The sequence below is a fragment of the Sorex araneus genome, chromosome 4, assembly GCF_027595985.1.
Source record: "Sorex araneus isolate mSorAra2 chromosome 4, mSorAra2.pri, whole genome shotgun sequence".
Taxonomy (NCBI): domain Eukaryota; kingdom Metazoa; phylum Chordata; class Mammalia; order Eulipotyphla; family Soricidae; genus Sorex; species Sorex araneus.
The window spans coordinates 212483980-212500138 of record NC_073305.1 but is presented as its reverse complement, the minus strand read 5'-3'; the positions used below and the strand labels follow the sequence as shown (position 1 = coordinate 212500138).

Genomic DNA, 16159 nt, shown 5'->3' with positions numbered 1-16159 from the left:
CTGACCTCTATCCCCACGTATTAACTTTTGCCTCTTCTCAAGCTTGATGTCAAGGGGATCATACAATAGATATCTCTGTGTCTGACTTCTCCAAGGCAACATTTTCTCTGTGAATATTGTTCACAAAGCTGCATGGAATCGAAGTGAGTTCTTTGCGATGGTTATCACTGTATCACTGTGTCACTGTCATCCCATTGCTCTTCAATTTGCTTGAGCAGGCACCAGTAACATCTCCATTGTGAGACTTGTTGTTACTGTTTTTGGCATATCGAATATGCCACGGGTAGCTTGCCAGGCTCTGCCGTGCGGGCGAGATACTCTCAGTAGCTTGCCACGTTCTCCAAGAGGTAGAACTAGGCTATCAGATGAGTGGCTGTGCGCTTCTGGGAGTTTGGTTTTTTTTTTTGCTTTTGCTTTTTGGGTCACACCTGGCGATGCACAGGGGTTACTCCTGGCTCTGCACTCAGGAATTACTACTGGTGGTGCTCAAGGGACCATATGGGATGCTGGGATTTGAACCCGGGTTGGCCGCGTGCAAGGCAAACGCCCTACCCGCTGTGCTATTGCTCCAGCCCCCGGGGAGTTTGGTTTTATAGTCTCTGGATGTTGGCCACTGATGGGATTACCTGGTGCCGGGACAGTTTCTGGGTGTGACTGCCTAGCTACTGGAAAACGGGGTATCTTGGTGGAAGAGGCTCAGTCCCGATCCGAGCAGCCTTGGAGATCTCGGCCCTGGGTCCCGCACACTCAAGGCATAAACAAACAAACAAAAAAAAGCAAACTCCTAAATGGATTGATGATTAAAAAACGAATGTATAATATTTCCAATATACAGTTAAGGCTTCCAATTACAGTTCCACAACTTTCTGGCTGTGTGACCTGGAGAGAGTTCCTTAACAAGATGACATAGGTTGAAAGTATTCTCACAGGTACAGTGGAGAGTGAGAAAGCAGCCGTGAGACCACCCAGGGCCTGGCACGGAGTGTCATTTTGTCCAATAGCACTTCTGATCCATCCATCTACAGGTTCTTGTAACATTTCAAAGCACTTGGATGCCCCGAATTGTGAGCCAAAAATTTCTTCCAAAAAATAATAGGGCTGGAATAACTCATTATAACTCACGATGAATAACTCACTATGAGTCTGGTGCCAGAAGTTCAAGAGCTCCAATGACTTAACCAAGACTAAACAGCTAACAGCGACAGTAGCTGATCTTCTTCCTTTAGTGACTGGAAATTTAGTAGGCAATTTTTTTTCCAGGGGGCTGGGGGAAGCAGGATGTTGCATATTTTAGGCCACAAACAAAGGTACTCAGTGCTTTTCTGGCTCTATACTCAAGTGGTGCTCAGAGGACCAAATGTGGTGCCAGGAATTCAAACCGGAATCATCTGCACGCCAGGCAAATGCTTACCCTGTACTCTCGCCCTGGCCCTCCAGGCATGATTTTGAGAGTAAGTCACTGATTGGAACCCTGAGTCAGGACTGAACAAGTATTTAACCATTCATCCTAGGTCTCTTTTTCCCTCTGGCAGTGGGTAATCACTCGTCACTTTCAGTGTAAAAGGGGCAGGAGACCTGCATTAGGCCTGACCGAGACCATCCATGCAGCTGAGAATTCCTCCAGGCCTCTGCGAACCCAGAGCCCGTGCTGGTGAAGAGCCTCCCCGCTCCCCCCCAACACACCAGTGTCCCCTCTCACCCCATCCAGGTGCTGTCCAGCTACCCCATCAGCCACTTGGTCGGTGCCCCCATAGTTTACCGGACACTGCTACAGCAGGATCTTTCCAGGTGAGGAGCTTTGGGTACCCGTAGGAACCTCTGGATCCGTTGGTCTATCCTCCTTCCCCACACACTGCCAGGTGCTCATCTGTCTGACCTGGAGCACGAGTCACCCCATGAAGCCAACCCCAGAATCCAGTATAGCATGGGGCAGGGCTTGGTCCCTGGGAGACTCAGGGGGGAATACTCCGATCTCTTTATCTATTTCTTTATTTTTGCAGTCACAAGTTCCCCCATCTACAGCACTGCTTCAGCGGAGGAGAGGCCCTTCTTCCAGAAACTCTGGAGAGCTGGCAGGCCCAGACGGGACTGGACATCCGGGAATTCTACGGCCAGACAGAAACGGTATCTGCCTTGGCGAACTATGAGATTGAAAGGCCTCTATGTGGGCTGGAGAGATCGTACAGAGGGTCAGGCACTTTTCTTGCACAGGACTGAGCCAGGTTCAGTCCCGTAGCACCCCATATAGTCCCCCAAGCCCTGCCAGAAGTGACTCCTAAGCCAGTAGTACACACCAGCCTGAACCTGTGTGGCCCCCAAACAAAACAAAACAAAACCCAACTCCCTGATTATGAAAAAAAAAAAAAAAAAGTCTTGTGTATCCAGTGACTCTTGACTGAGGAACACCAGGATGGCAGAGGGGCTAAGTATTGGAAAGCCGGCAGAGAACAGAAGAAGCAAGGCTCTTGCTTCCCTGAGACAGTGGAACAGAGACAAATCACATTTATGACGTAGTGTGACATGGCAGGTGAGTGGCCGCCGTTTCCGGTGTGGAGTCCAGGGGAGTCCACTGGCACCGTTGTCTTCAGCCCTGGGTGTGTGGAACATGACGGGCGCTGTCCTGCGTTGCTGGGATGGAAGAGAGGGATGAGGGGGACCTGCTGAGGCCCCACCTCACCGGCTGGGACGATCTGCCTGGCGTTCTGGGGCTCCGGGTCCGAAAGGTGGATTCCCACTGCTCTGTGACATGGCACTTAGGGAGGGAGGATTCCTTTCCACGGTGCCTCTGGCTGAGGACTCTGTACTCTTCATTATGTGCTCTCCATTCATGCGTGCTACACACGTCTACAGCTAACGGGGCCCCCCAGGCAGCAATCCTGCAGAGGGCTCCTGCCAGCGCTGGCACTGAAAGAGCTTTGCAGATGGGGATGAGGACAATGGGGTCGGGGCCAAGTCCTGCTGCCACGTGGAGGATGTCATTTAGGGAACGCTCCTTGGGACAGCAGGGTCTCTGGAGGCTAAACAGGATCAAGAAGCGCCAGCTCTATAGGGGCAAGTGATGTCATCTCATGCCCCTTTTGTCCCTTCCTCTTAATCTCTTCCTCTGTTAAAGAATTTTGGTGGGCCGGAGCGATAGTACAGCAGCTAGGGTGTTTGCCTTGCATGTAGCTGACCCAGATTCAATCCCCGGCATCCCATATGGTCCCCCAAGCACCACCAGGAGCAATTCCTGAGCGCAGATCCAGGAGTAACCTCTGAGCATTGTTGGGTTTGATGAAGAAAGAAAGAAAGAAAGAAAGAAAGAAAGAAAGAAAGAAAGAAAGAAAGAAAGAAAGAAAGAAAGAAAGAAAGAAAGAAAGAAAGAAAGAAAGAAAGAAAGAAAGAAAGAAAGAAAGAAAGAAAGAAAGAAAGAAAGAAAGAAAGAAAGAAAGAGAGAGAGAGAGAGAAAGAAAGAAAGAAAGAAAGAAAGAAAGAAAGAAAGAAAGAAAGAGAGAGAGAGAGAGAGAAAGAAAGAAAGAAAGAAAGAAAGAAAGAAAGAAAGAAAGAAAGAGAGAGAGAGAGAGAGAGAAAGAAAGAAAGAAAGAAAGAAAGAAAGAAAGAAAGAAAGAAAGAAAGAAAGAAAGAAAGAAAGAAAGAAAGAAAGAAAGAAAGAAAGAAAGAAAGAAAGAAAGAAAGAAAAAGAATTTTGGTATCTGTGGTCCCTAAATAATGCACAATAAGGCTGAAGCAATAGTAGAGTGGGGAGGGCGTTTGCCTTGCATGCAGCCAATAATCCAGGTTCGATCCCCAGCATCCCATAGGGTGCCCCAAGCACCACCAGGAGTAATTCCTGAGCACCGCCAGGTGTGACCCCCAAAACCCAGGAAATAATAATAATGCACTCCAAAGAGATTACAGGGTGGAGGCTGTGCCTTCACATGGGAGAGGTCGAGCAGACTGCCCACCTAACACTTAGTGCAACGCCTCGGAGGGCAGAGAGCAATAAAGGAGAACAGCGTGGGGAAGGGAGCCAGCACGCGGGAGCCACAGCAGGGAGCACCTGCTCTCGGGGCTGCTGTTGCAGCTCTTGGCCCTGGGACCCTGGCACCTGGCTGAGCTGTGCTGTCCGCCTCTCACCTGCAGGGCGTCACCTGCCGAGTGTCCAAGACGATGGAAATCAAGCCCGGCTCCCTGGGAACGGCCATTCCCCACTACGATGTGCAGGTTGGTCGGGGCCGAGGAGGAGGGAGGGGTGTTGGCTCCTACTCTGATCCAGAGAAAAGCCCCCCCGGCAGCTAACGAGTCCACGAGCTCATGGGTTTCCTTGCCCTGGAAACCAAAATCGGGTTCTGTCCCATGATCCCACTTTGTGGCTGATTTTGAATAATTTTGAGTGATCCTCTTTCCAAGTCAGTTCATAACAACGTCACCATCTTCCTCCTCCTCCTCCTTCTTCCCCTTCTCCTTTTTCTCCTCCTCCATCATCATCATCATCATCATCATCACCATCATGCAATGCCAGGGATGAAACACAGGGCTTCACACATATGAGGCACATGCTCTACCACTGGAGACACATAAACAGCCCCATCACTCGTTCTAAATTCTACTTTACTAGTGGGCTGCTCCTCCTCGGAGCCTGGAATCCAAGGGCCACGCCCCTCAGTCCCCAGCCTAACCATGTGGTCCTGACGTTCTGGCACTCAGTGGTGCTGGTGTGGCGTCCAGGAGGGCTGTGCCCAGCCGTACTCAGAAACCCCTTGAATTCCTGAAACATGGTTGATTTTTTTTTCTTTTTGGGTCACACCCGGCGATGCACAGGAGTCACTCCTGGCTCATGCACTCAGGAATCACCCCTGGTGGTGCTCGGGGGACCATATCGGATGCTGGGATTCGAACCCGGGTCAGCCGCGTGCAAGGCAAACGCCCTCCCTGCTGTGCTATCACTCCAGCCCCAAACATGGTTGATTTTTAATTCCGCGCCGGTCATTATGGTACATCCAGAAACCTTTTATAGTTGCCAAATCTTGTATAGATTTCACCACCCTCCTATCGAGCTGCGGGGTCTTGACCCACACTTTAAGAAGCTCAGCCAGGGTCCGAGTGTAGGAGGGAAGGCACCTGCCTTGCGTGCTGCTGTGACAGCTCTAACCCTTGTCAAACTCCTGGCAGCACCATATAGGGCATCCTGAGCACGGCCAGGCACTCCTGAGGGCAGGGCATTGGACGGTGCGGCCCAAGCACTGAAAGCGGAATAAGCTGGGAGCTGGGGGCAGGAGAGTGCAGGGTGAAGGAGGCTGACCCCCGCTGGGTCCCTGAAGCCATGTGACCCGTCAGGCATTGCCATGTGCAGTCCTGGAGGCCCCCAGGCACCACTGGGGCAGCCCAGGAAATCTCTCACACTGAAGGGCCAAAGTAGCGCCACATCACATGCTCAGTCCTCATGAACCACTGGCCCTGCTGGCCAAGTATCATGGGGAGGGTTCCCCCAGTCCTTCAGAGCACTTTCTGGGAGCCCTCCCAACTACCACACACCCCCAAAATGATATCTAGCCTATCTCAGGCATCTGGAGCAACGCCCTGGGTTTTAAATCCTTGCCCCCCACCCTACCTTGGTGTCCGATTTCTAGATTGTGGTCAACTCTAGCGAAGAGGGTCTTTCCTCTGACCACCTGAGCTCTTGCAGGCTGCTGGGTAACTCGAGCCAGCTTGAGATGTGCTGACCGTTCTCACTTCTTCCAGGTCGTCGATGCCAACGGCAATGTTCTGCCCCCTGACACGGAAGGAGAGTTGGGCATCAGGGTCAAACCCATCAAGCCAGTGGGCATCTTCTCGGGCTATGTGGTGAGGAAGTCCTCCTCCTCCTCCTCTTCTCCTCCTGTCTTTACTCCTCCTCTCCCTCATCCGCATCCTCTCCCTCCTCCTCATCTTCTCCTTCCTCCTCCCCTTCCTCCTCCTCCACCCTCCTCCTCCTTCTCCTCACCCTCCTCCTCCGCCCTCTCCCCTCCCCTCCTCTTGTCTTTACTCCTCCTCTCCCTCCTCCTCGTCCTCTCCCCCTCTCCTCCTCTTCCTCCTCCCCTCCCTCCTTCTACACCTCCCTCCTCCTCCTCCTCCTCCACCCCCCTCCTCCTTTTCCTCACCTTCCTCCTCCTTCTCCATGAGGACAGAGGGTAATAAAAGGGAATAAACACACAAGGGAGGCTCCAACGTTAAGAGTATATCAAGAGATGCTTCAGAGGCATAGGGACAGGTCACAGACCCAAGTCTACCAGGGGATTCTTCGCCAAGAAGGCAGGCGGGCTTATTTCTCACTGAGATCTCACTGGGAGAGCTGTCTTTCTCCACATACCCCTTTCCCACCAGGTCTATTGCCCCTGACTTCACCCCTGCTCTATGCCACCTGTGTCTTCAGGGACAGGTTGGATACTCTTACAAGGAGAATGCACTTTAGGGATGTAAGCATCCTCTTTTCTGTCCATGGACATCAGGAACAAAGAGTCCTTGATGCCAACTGCCTCGATTTACAGGAGAGAACGGGGGAATTCCAAGATGACAAGACCCATACAAGCCAACTACTGCTGAAAAACTAAGCGGGAAGGACTCCAGTCCACTCTGGGACACTAAACTGGTTAATAATGGACCCAACAATCACTGCTACCAGCAACTGAGTGCTCACTGCAGAGGCAGTACTCTCTCAGCCCTCCCTGTGAGCTTAGGTCACTTTGGAGCACAATTGCTTGAGTTCAAAGCTCCGACCCATGACTTACCACGTGATCTTAAACTACTGATTTCTCATGCCTCTGTCCTCCCCCCCTTGAGGAAGGTAGGTTACATCTCATGGCAGGATGGTGGATATTTGAAGGTATCTTTGTAACATACTTAGATCAGTGCTCCATGTGGGTGTATGAGATCAAAGAAGTGTTGTAGAGTCAAAATTAGCCCTCCAAGTGGATAGAGAAGGAAAACGGAGTCTCAGAAGGTGAGGCAGAGTTACATTGGACTCTCCTCCATACTCTTTCCTGGAGCTGTCCCAGACTCCATTTTCACACACCATCATGGTTACTGAGGCATGGGATTCTCCCACTGGACAGACAAGGGAACAGTTAGAGGCGCTATGCTGATTGGCTGAAATGCTTCAGAGTTCATGCCGGCAAGGTACCGGAGGAGTCCAACTGCTGATGGAGAGATCTGGCTTCCTGTCTTAGCTTTGTCAGCTGCTGTGGCTGCTTAGCTTTGGGTATGGCTCTGGATCTCTGAGACCTCCCATGCCCCTGCTTTCCAAATGAAGAAGCTAGACTACAACGTCTCTATGCTGCTTTCTCAGCCAGGGACTGAATACACATCCACAGCCCACAGCCCTACATTTGAACAAGACACAAAGCATCAATGCAGGGGAAGACCTAGAGCCACCTCATTGCTTGCCTTAGCCGAACAGAGGCACCCTGTCTTTTCAGAAACAAATACACTGGTCATGATGGTGAGGCTTTGCTGACATACAACTCTAGAACTTCCAACTCTAACAAAGGACCCACGTAAAGATGTCTAATAACCTTGGGACGCAGGAGGGTGTCACTGAGCAGAGAGAGCTAGACCGACCATTGAAGGGAAAGTGGATACCAGTCAGGGGAAATGCTCAGGGAAGGAGTGAATGAATGAATGCATCAGTATGACCCGTCAGACTTGGCCCAGGGGAGTAGGTGAGAGAGTGTGGGCGGAGCCATTGACACTAAGAGAAAGCACCCAGTTCCGCTTGGGGCTGGTGTTGACTAGCTCGGTTAAACCCACCATGTGGAGTTATTAGAGGCATGAAAACCACAACCTTCCCTCCTGTATGTGGCAACCCTGGGGCAGCTGAGGCTCCGCAGCCATAGAGACTCTGCCTTTGTGCGTTTGCTAGGACAACCTTGAGAAGACAGCAGCCAACATCCGCGGCGATTTCTGGCTCCTGGGAGATCGGGGCACCAAGGACCGCGATGGTTATTTCCATTTCATGGGACGGGCTGATGATATTATTAACTCCAGTGGGTGAGTTTGGATTCTAGGCTGGGGAGGGTGGTCTGGATGAAGTATTCAGATGGTCCTAGCTCTTGAATGTTCAGTCTTCTCTGAAGAATGGGTTCCTCTCCAGGTACCGAATTGGACCATCAGAGGTGGAGAACGCCCTGATGGAGCACCCCGCCGTGCTGGAGACGGCCGTCATCAGCAGTCCGGATGCTGTCCGAGGAGAGGTAAGGGGGAAGTGTCATAGGGGGAGCGCATTTGGGAGCTAAAGGTGGTATAATATGGTGGCTAACAGTGTGACCTTTGTGGTTGGCCAATGTGAGTCTAAATTTTGACAGTTGATTGCCTCTCTGATGTTGGGCAAGATATTAAGCCTTTCTGAGTCTCAGTTTCCCATCTGGAAGATGAGGGACTATTGCAGTGTTTCTAGATGTTAAGATGTGCAGTGTCAGCAGCAGTAGAACGGGGCAGTCTCAACCTGGCTTCCTGTCGGTTCCTGATGCCGGAAGTCACACCCATAACCCACCTCTGGGCACCATCTTGGCACACCAACGACCAGTGCCCAGAAACTCCCAACTGAATCCCAAAATGGAATAGCTCCCTACAGAGATGTCTCTGGAACCCAGCCATTTATAATCTTAGAATTTCAGAAGCGTGCAGCCGCATAAGTGGCCACATGACCTTTCATGATATGTAAAATGAGCGATAGAAAATAAATGATCTAGCATCTGTCCCTGGAAAGCATAAATAGTGGTGCGAAAATTCAAGCAAAATATCATGCCCCAAAATAGAGAGAGAATATCTGAGCAATTGTCTATGACAGAGGAAGGGTGAGGACTGGTGTGGAGGGGGGAAGGATAATGGAGACATTGGTGGTGGAAAGTTTGCACTGGTGGAGGGACGGGTGTTCAATCATCGTATGACTGCATCTCAAACATGAAAGCTTTGTAACTGTATCTCATGGTGGTTCAATAAATAATAAGTTAAAAAATTAAAAGATGCACAGTGTGCTTGAAAGAAGCAAGCACACAGCAAGCACCATAGAAGGTCCACTGTTCTGGTACCCACTTGCCGGTTAGCACCTGGATCAGAATCTGATCCCTAACTAGAAGAACAGCAAAGGAATTTAAGCCAGGAAACGGAGCCTCTCTGACTCTCTCCGAGGTTTACTCTGAGAATCGGGGTGGGAAGAAAAATCCCTCCAGCGTCAGGGTCATAGAAAGCGCCCAGATGCAGTGTCCAGGCGCATCTCTGGGGCATGTGCCTTAAAGCAATATCATACCTCTGACCGGTGGGCACAATCACCTGTGGTCATAGGAACACTAGACAGGTGCGGTGCATGGAAGACCCTGAATGAGAGAAGCCTGTGCTGTGCATGATTTCATTTCACTTCCCACAAATAAAGTCTGACCAGTGAGTCCAAGTTCCAAATGCACAGGCTCGTAATTTGGAGCCGTGGAGCAGACTGCTGAGCTGACAGTGCCCAGTTTTCCGTTTCCTCTCTTCTAACGAGTTCCTCCTCAACAGAGCCTGTGGCTCCTGGGGATAAGCTGTGAGTCAGGCTTCCAGCCTCAGCCCGTCCCACCCACCCAGGAAGTCTTGAGGCGGAGAGCTGGAACTTCTGTTATGCTCCAGCAGTTTCTCCTTTCCCAGGACCTAAGCATGGGGCCAGAGCAATAGTATAGTGGGTAGGACATTTGCCTTGCATCTGGCCAACCTGGGTTCAATATCCGGCATCCCATATGGCCCCCCAAGCACTGCCAGTAATAATTCCTGAGTGCAGAGCCAGGAAGGACCCCTGAGCATCGTTCAATGTGACCCAAAAAGCAAAAAATAAATAAATAAATAAATAAAAGATTTAGAGCATGGCGGGGGGGTGTCATTAAAGGGAGGGAGGTGATGGCTACAGCAGAAATCTCAACACGAACATGAATATTCACCAGTACCAGATGATGATGACAGTCTCATTCTTTTAGGGGGGAGGCATGGGGGTCACACCTGGTGGTGCTCAAGGGCTATTCCTGGCTCTGTGCTCAGGAGTGAGCCCTGGTAGTGTTCTGGAGGGTGCGTGTCACATGTGGTGCTAAGGATTCAAACCCAAGCCCGTGCGATTCCAGTCGAGCATCGTAGCCCCGAAGCATCACTGGACCCCTACATTGCTCGGATTCTCTCTCTCTTCTCCCCACCCCCTCACCCCCGTCCCTGCCATAGGTGGTGAAGGCATTTGTGGTCCTGGCCCCACAGTTCACGTCCCAAGACCAGAACCAGCTCATCAAAGAGCTTCAGGACCACGTGAAGTTACTGACAGCCCCTTACAAGTACCCCCGGAAGGTGAGGCCGCTGGGCTCCTCCCAACTTGGGGGGTGGGGAGAAATGGTTCTGCTCCGGGCTCCTTTCAGGCCCAGCCAAGCTCTTTCTCCCACATGCCGCCTCCCCTTTCTGCACTGGTGTCACTTTGGGAAATGCTCTCCCCTTTGAAGGGTACCAGCAGCTCCAAACAGTTCCAGCACTGAGCCCATCCCAGTAGACAAAGAACTTTTCCCTGCAGGTCTATGCAAGGTTGGGGGTTGGTTTTCATTGGATCAAGTCAGACCACGCGCTCATCCTTGATCCAATCACCGTCAAGAGGGAAGGAACACTGGGCGGGGCCAGTTCTGGGTCATGTACTTGAGGGCCTGGAGGGAGGACCCTTCCCCAAATTCTCACCCTAAAGGGCTACGGGCACTGAATGGTCCTTCCCTTTTCCTTTGCTTGCCCTCCGGGTCAGGGAACCAGGTGGAACCCGGATGGGCCCGGCTGGCCCAGAGGAGGAAGTTTTAGGAGTCTGCCCCAGGGGAAGCTGATGGTTGGGGGTAGAAGCCCTCGGGGTCTGCAGGATTTTGTCTGCACGGGCCAATCTGCCCCGTGGGTGTTCGAAGATGAATCCTCCAGAGGGTGACTAGCCCTAAGGGAGGGAATGGGAAGGAGGGGGAGGGCAGGGAAGCGGGCTGGATTGGGTGGATGGGGAAGTTATAGGGACCCCCCTCACCCCAACCCCCAGCCAGCCAGACTGGGAGCACCGTGAGGATGACCCTGCAAAGTCCCTAACAGAAAGTGGGGAGCCGGTACCCTGTCTGGGAGATTTTGTGGGTCGGTCGTGCACGCACGAAGCTTGAGAAAGGATGGAGCACAGTTAGGTCTGTGCGATTGTTATTCACCTCACGGCAGGGGCTGGGAACATGGTCGGATTGTCAGGGTCAAAATTGGATTTTCATGGTTAAAATTGCTACCACTTTCCCCCTCCACAGGCTCACTTTCTCTAAACCAGCACTGCAGACTGGTAGGAAATGGTCGGTGTTTAGACAGACTGAGGCATTTAGAAGAGTGGGGGGGCGGGGGTGGGGAACAGCAGATATTTAATACGCTGCTTTGAAAGGAGAGGGGCGAAGCCAATCACACCATTTTATGGGCTTAACGGAATATTGCAGGAGCCAGAATCTCCTGTAATGGGATTACTGGGCTCGAGTGAGAGCACCGAGGGGGGCTAGCCTTGCATCCAAGCCTGGGGCACCCTATGTGGTTTCCAAGCCCTACCGAGAGTGAGCCCTGAGGCCAGAGCCAGGAGCAAGCCCTCAGCACCGCTGGGTGTGCCCCCCCCCCACCAACAAACAAACAAACAAAACACACAGTTTTACTCCAATACTCCAGAGATGCCTCTTCTCTGGAATGCCAGGAACTGTGTCTTTCCTCCTTACTTCTGGAGACCCTACCCTGCCCTTCTGCTTCTTCCCTGATCATGTGCTTCCCTCTGAGTGTCCCTCCCAGAATGAACACAGACTCTCCCAAGCAACTCCCTTCTAGCTACACCGCAGGAGTCTAATGTAAACATGGAGAGTTGTCACAACCACTCATACTCCGCCCTACTCTTCTCGATAAGTGAATGGGTACGGCCATGTTTCAACAAAACTTTATTGACAAAAACCTGAATCAGGCTGGACTTTGCACACAAAGTATAGCTTGCCACCCCCTCTTCTAATGCCACCCACCCCCCTCCACAAAATAAACATACATTATAAGCTCCTGAGATGCTTATGACTATAGTAATCACTGTAACACTGTCATCCCGTTGCTCATCGATTTGCTCGAGCGGGCACCAGTAACATCTCCATTGTGAGACTTGTTATTACTGTTTTTGGCATATCAAATACGCCACGGGGAGCTTGCCAGGCTCTGCCGTGCAGGCGAGATACTCTCGGTAGCTTGCCGGGCTCTCCGAGAGGGGCAGAGGAATCGAACCCAGGTCGGCCTCGTGCAAGGCAAACGCCATACCTGCTATGCTATTTCTCCAGCCCTGACTATAGTAAATGCTAAGAAATTTCTGTTTTCCTCAGGGTCTGGGAGATTCAGCACACTCTGTGCCTCATACATACCCTTTCCTTAACAGCATCTTGCCTTCTGGAAGACCCTCACCGTACATAGGTGCTAACGAAGATACATTTTCCATAGCAGCATGCCTTTGCCATTATTGGCTTCTAAACCCGAGATCACCTCACTTCTAGACCGATCTCCTTCAAGCTGAACCACAGAGCACAGGAGGGGATGTTTTGATGGATGAGCTTCCTTTACCCATAATTTAGGGTAAATTTGGAAGATTTGGGGTGCAGGGGTCCTTGATTCCAAACCTTCCTTTTCCCAGGCGAGCAAAATGATATTGGAGAGACTTCACAGATTTTTACCAAGGGCACGCCTACAGGAAACGGCAGAGAAATAGCGATTCGTTTTCAGTGTCAAACACGTAGACGTGTAATCTCATGATATCCTCACCACAACCCAATAAGAGCGCCATCCTCTAATGCACTCATTGGGGAAACTGAGTCTTAGGAAAGTTAAGCGAGCGACAGGTCCAGAGTCAGGAGTCTGCTGCCTTCACCTGTTTGCTTCTCCCAAACCACACGTATGCCCAAGACTAGCTAACAATCCCCTTCTGTTCATTTCTAATCCTCTTTTTCTCTTGGCCCAGAGAACTTCCCGGTTTCTTATTTACTGGCGTCTGCCCTGGGAGTTTTCCAGGTCAATCCTCACTGGCCTGGGGCCTCTGTTTTTTTTTTTTTTCTTTTTGGGTCACACCCGGCGATGCACAGGGGTTACTCCTGGCTCTGCACTCAGGAATTACCCCTGGCCGTGCTCAGGGGACCATATGGGATGCTGGGATTTGAACCGGGTCGGCCGCGTGCAAGGCAAACGCCCTACCCGCTGTGCTATCGCTCCAGCCCCAAGGCCTGGGGCCTCTGGAACCTCCTCTCAGCCCACAGCCCTCGGCTGGCCTCACCGGTGTTACCACGGCCCACTCTTGGCTGATTCTCCTTCCCTACAGGTGGAGTTTGTCCCGGAGCTCCCCAAGACGGTCACAGGGAAAATCCAGAGGTCAGAGCTCCGGAAGAAGGAGTGGGAGAAATCTGCCTAGGCCCAGCGCCGTCTGCAAGGCCCCTTTCCTCTCCCGCCGGACAGCCCGCGACCTCCTGGGGATGTGGGGGTCTCACGGGCAGGCCAGTGACCAGACTCACAACGCCCCCTAGTCATTAGCACAAAATTATTTTCTCTGTGAGATGTTGGTAGAAGACAGAGAGGGTGAGGATAATAAGAGAGAATGATGGAGGGAGAGAGAGGAGATGAGACACTGGTGACGGATGAGATGGAGGAGGGGGGGAGGAGGAGGAGGAGGAGGAGGAAGGAAAGAAGGGGCCAGCAATAGGAGAGGGAAAGAATAATGGAAGGAAGGAGGGAAAAGGACAGAGGAAGGAAGAAAAAGAAAAGCTCGAGCTCGGGGCTGGAGTGATAGCACAGCGGGTAGGGCATTTGCCTTGCACACGGCCAACCCGGGTTCGATTCCCAGCATTCCATAGGGTCTCTCGAGCGCCGCCAGGAATGATTCCTGAGTGCAAAACCAGGAGTAACCCCTGAGCATTGCCGAGTGTGACCCAAAAAGCAAAAAGCAAACAAACAAAGAAAAAAGCTTGAGCTTGATGACAAGACTTTGAGGAAAGTAAGAGCAGTGGGGAGCAGGTGGAAGGAGTTGACCCAGGGCCTGGGTCGGGGGCCGAGGGTACTTCCATGGCAGCGAGGGGAGGTGACGGTTGTAACACCAAGTCCATGAGAGTCGGGACCAGTGTGCACACGTGACCTTCACTCTACCGGATGGGAAAGAAAGAGAGAACGGTGGGGAGTGGGAAGAAGGGGCAGGGGCTCCCACCAAGCAAGACCGCCACCCCGAGTCTTGTGTGTGCTGGGGGGCACTGAAGCTGTCCGTCCCCCAACCCCCCTCTGCCCAGTCCTGACGGGAGCATTCATCGGGATGGAGCCCCTCCCGCCTGCCTCCCCATCTCTGCCTTGCTTCCTGCCCGCCCGGCCCCAGCCTGAGTCCCTGAGAAGGCGCCTCCCAGAGGCGTCCCTCCCCGGGGCCCACGGATGTGGTGGTCTCTCCTCGGCCGAGAATCAGCAAATAAAATCAGTTTGGAATCGACCCGCCAGGGTTGTGTTTGGGGAAAACCAAGATGGAGAGGGGCGTTGTTGAAGACTAAGCCCCAGACTCACTTCCCCGGGCTCCTGGGGCCCCAAATCAGAGCAGAAAGGAGGGGGGGGGCAGGCGGGGAGTGGGGAGGCATGGGCTGGGCACGGCTCTCGGAGCCTCTGTCTGTTCTTTGTCGTTCAGTATCTGTTTTTGTTCTGGGGTCCAGCCTGGAGATGCTCAGGGCTCGCTCCTGGCTCTGTGCTCAAGGGTCACTCCCGGTGGTACTCAGGGGACCCTATGGGATGCTGGGGATCAAACCCAGGTGGGTCACATGCAAGGTAAGTGCCCTCCCTGCTCCAGCCCCTCTGCCCTCTCTGTTTGGGGGTTGGGGGCTCCACCTGGCAGTGCTCAGGGCTTGCTTACTCCTGGCTCTGTGCTCAGGGATCACACCTGGTGGGGCATGACACGAACCATATGGGATGCTGGAGAATGAACCCAATAAGTGCCAGTCAAACTGCCCCACCCACCGTATTGGCTCTCCAGCCTCCTAACTGCCCCCGCTCTCGCCCCCCCCTACCATCTATTCTTTTTTTATTTTTATTTTTGGATCACATGTGGCACTGCACAGGGCTGACTCTTGGCTCTGCACTCAGGAATTATTCCTGGCGGTGCTCGGGGGACCATATGGGATGCTGGGAATCGAACCAGGATCGGCCACGTGCAAGGCAAACGCCCTCCCCGCTGTGCTGTCGCTCCAGCCCGCAACCATCTATTCTTAAGAATACTTTGTAATAGGACTAGAGCACCCACTTAGCACACAAGAACCCTGGGTTTGACCCCTGGCCCCACATCATCCCCTGAGCACGTCTGGGAGTGGCTGTGGAGAAAGGCAGGGAAGGAACAAAAGGAAGTCAAAACAAAGGACGGACAACAGCATCATCTGACCGAACAGGAGGTCGCCGGGATGGGTGGGCAGTGGCTCACTCTGAGAGGGGAAGACAGTACGCATTGGAGTCTCCCAGGATGAAACTACCCTGTCCCCCCTTTTAGCCTCAGTTTTCTCAGCTGAGCAATGGGAGCATGCAGCAGCAGCACCACCAGGGTGCAGAAGAGACCTTGCAGCAGCTGTCAGGGCCCATTCGGAGAGATGGAGAACAAGGGCAGAGATGGGGGTTGGGAGAGTGAGCACTGAGTCAGCAAGCAAAGGGGCTGTGTGGACGCTGAGCAGCATAGCCCTGGGCTTAAGTGCAGGAACCTGTGTTGGAGCCATAAAAGTGAAGTCGGTGTGACCGCCAGGTGGCGCATGTGAGGCAGAGAAGAGAGAGAGAGAGAGAGAGAGAGAGAGAGAGAGAGAGTCACTTTCTCCCGACCCACCTCTGCCACCCTGGACCAGCTGGGAGGACGAGGGCTCAGGACGGAGCGAGGATTTGCTCTGTGCGGGAAAGGAGAGTCGGTCCCGGGCCTGACCCAGGGTTTGTCGACGCGCAGAGAGGAATTTCAGGAGTGGATGAGCAGTGAAGCAAAAACAGATTTTATTTGGAGGTTTTTAGGAAGGGGAAGGAGGGCAGGAAAGTGAGGGGGTGGGGGGGAGAGAGAGAGACTGAGACAGAGAGATAGAGACAGAGAGAGACAGAGAGAGACAGAGAGAGAGACAGAGAGAGACAGAGAGAGAGACAGAGAGAGACAGAGAGA

General features: G+C 52.5%; 1 protein-coding gene across 1 annotated transcript in view; it reads left to right on the top strand.

Annotated features, from left to right (window-relative positions):
- Positions 1 to 13596, top strand: part of LOC101554456 (acyl-coenzyme A synthetase ACSM2B, mitochondrial) — a 31302-nt gene extending 17706 nt beyond the window's left edge. The window contains exons 7-14 of the mRNA XM_004604298.2: positions 1709 to 1788; positions 2001 to 2124; positions 4123 to 4203; positions 5722 to 5823; positions 7877 to 8004; positions 8108 to 8207; positions 10192 to 10311; positions 13334 to 13596. Coding sequence (XP_004604355.1) covers positions 1709 to 1788; positions 2001 to 2124; positions 4123 to 4203; positions 5722 to 5823; positions 7877 to 8004; positions 8108 to 8207; positions 10192 to 10311; positions 13334 to 13423 — 825 coding nt within the window. The 3' untranslated portion in view covers positions 13424 to 13596. The remainder of the gene's footprint in view (positions 1 to 1708; positions 1789 to 2000; positions 2125 to 4122; positions 4204 to 5721; positions 5824 to 7876; positions 8005 to 8107; positions 8208 to 10191; positions 10312 to 13333) is intronic.
- Positions 13597 to 16159: the final 2563 nt, after the last annotated feature.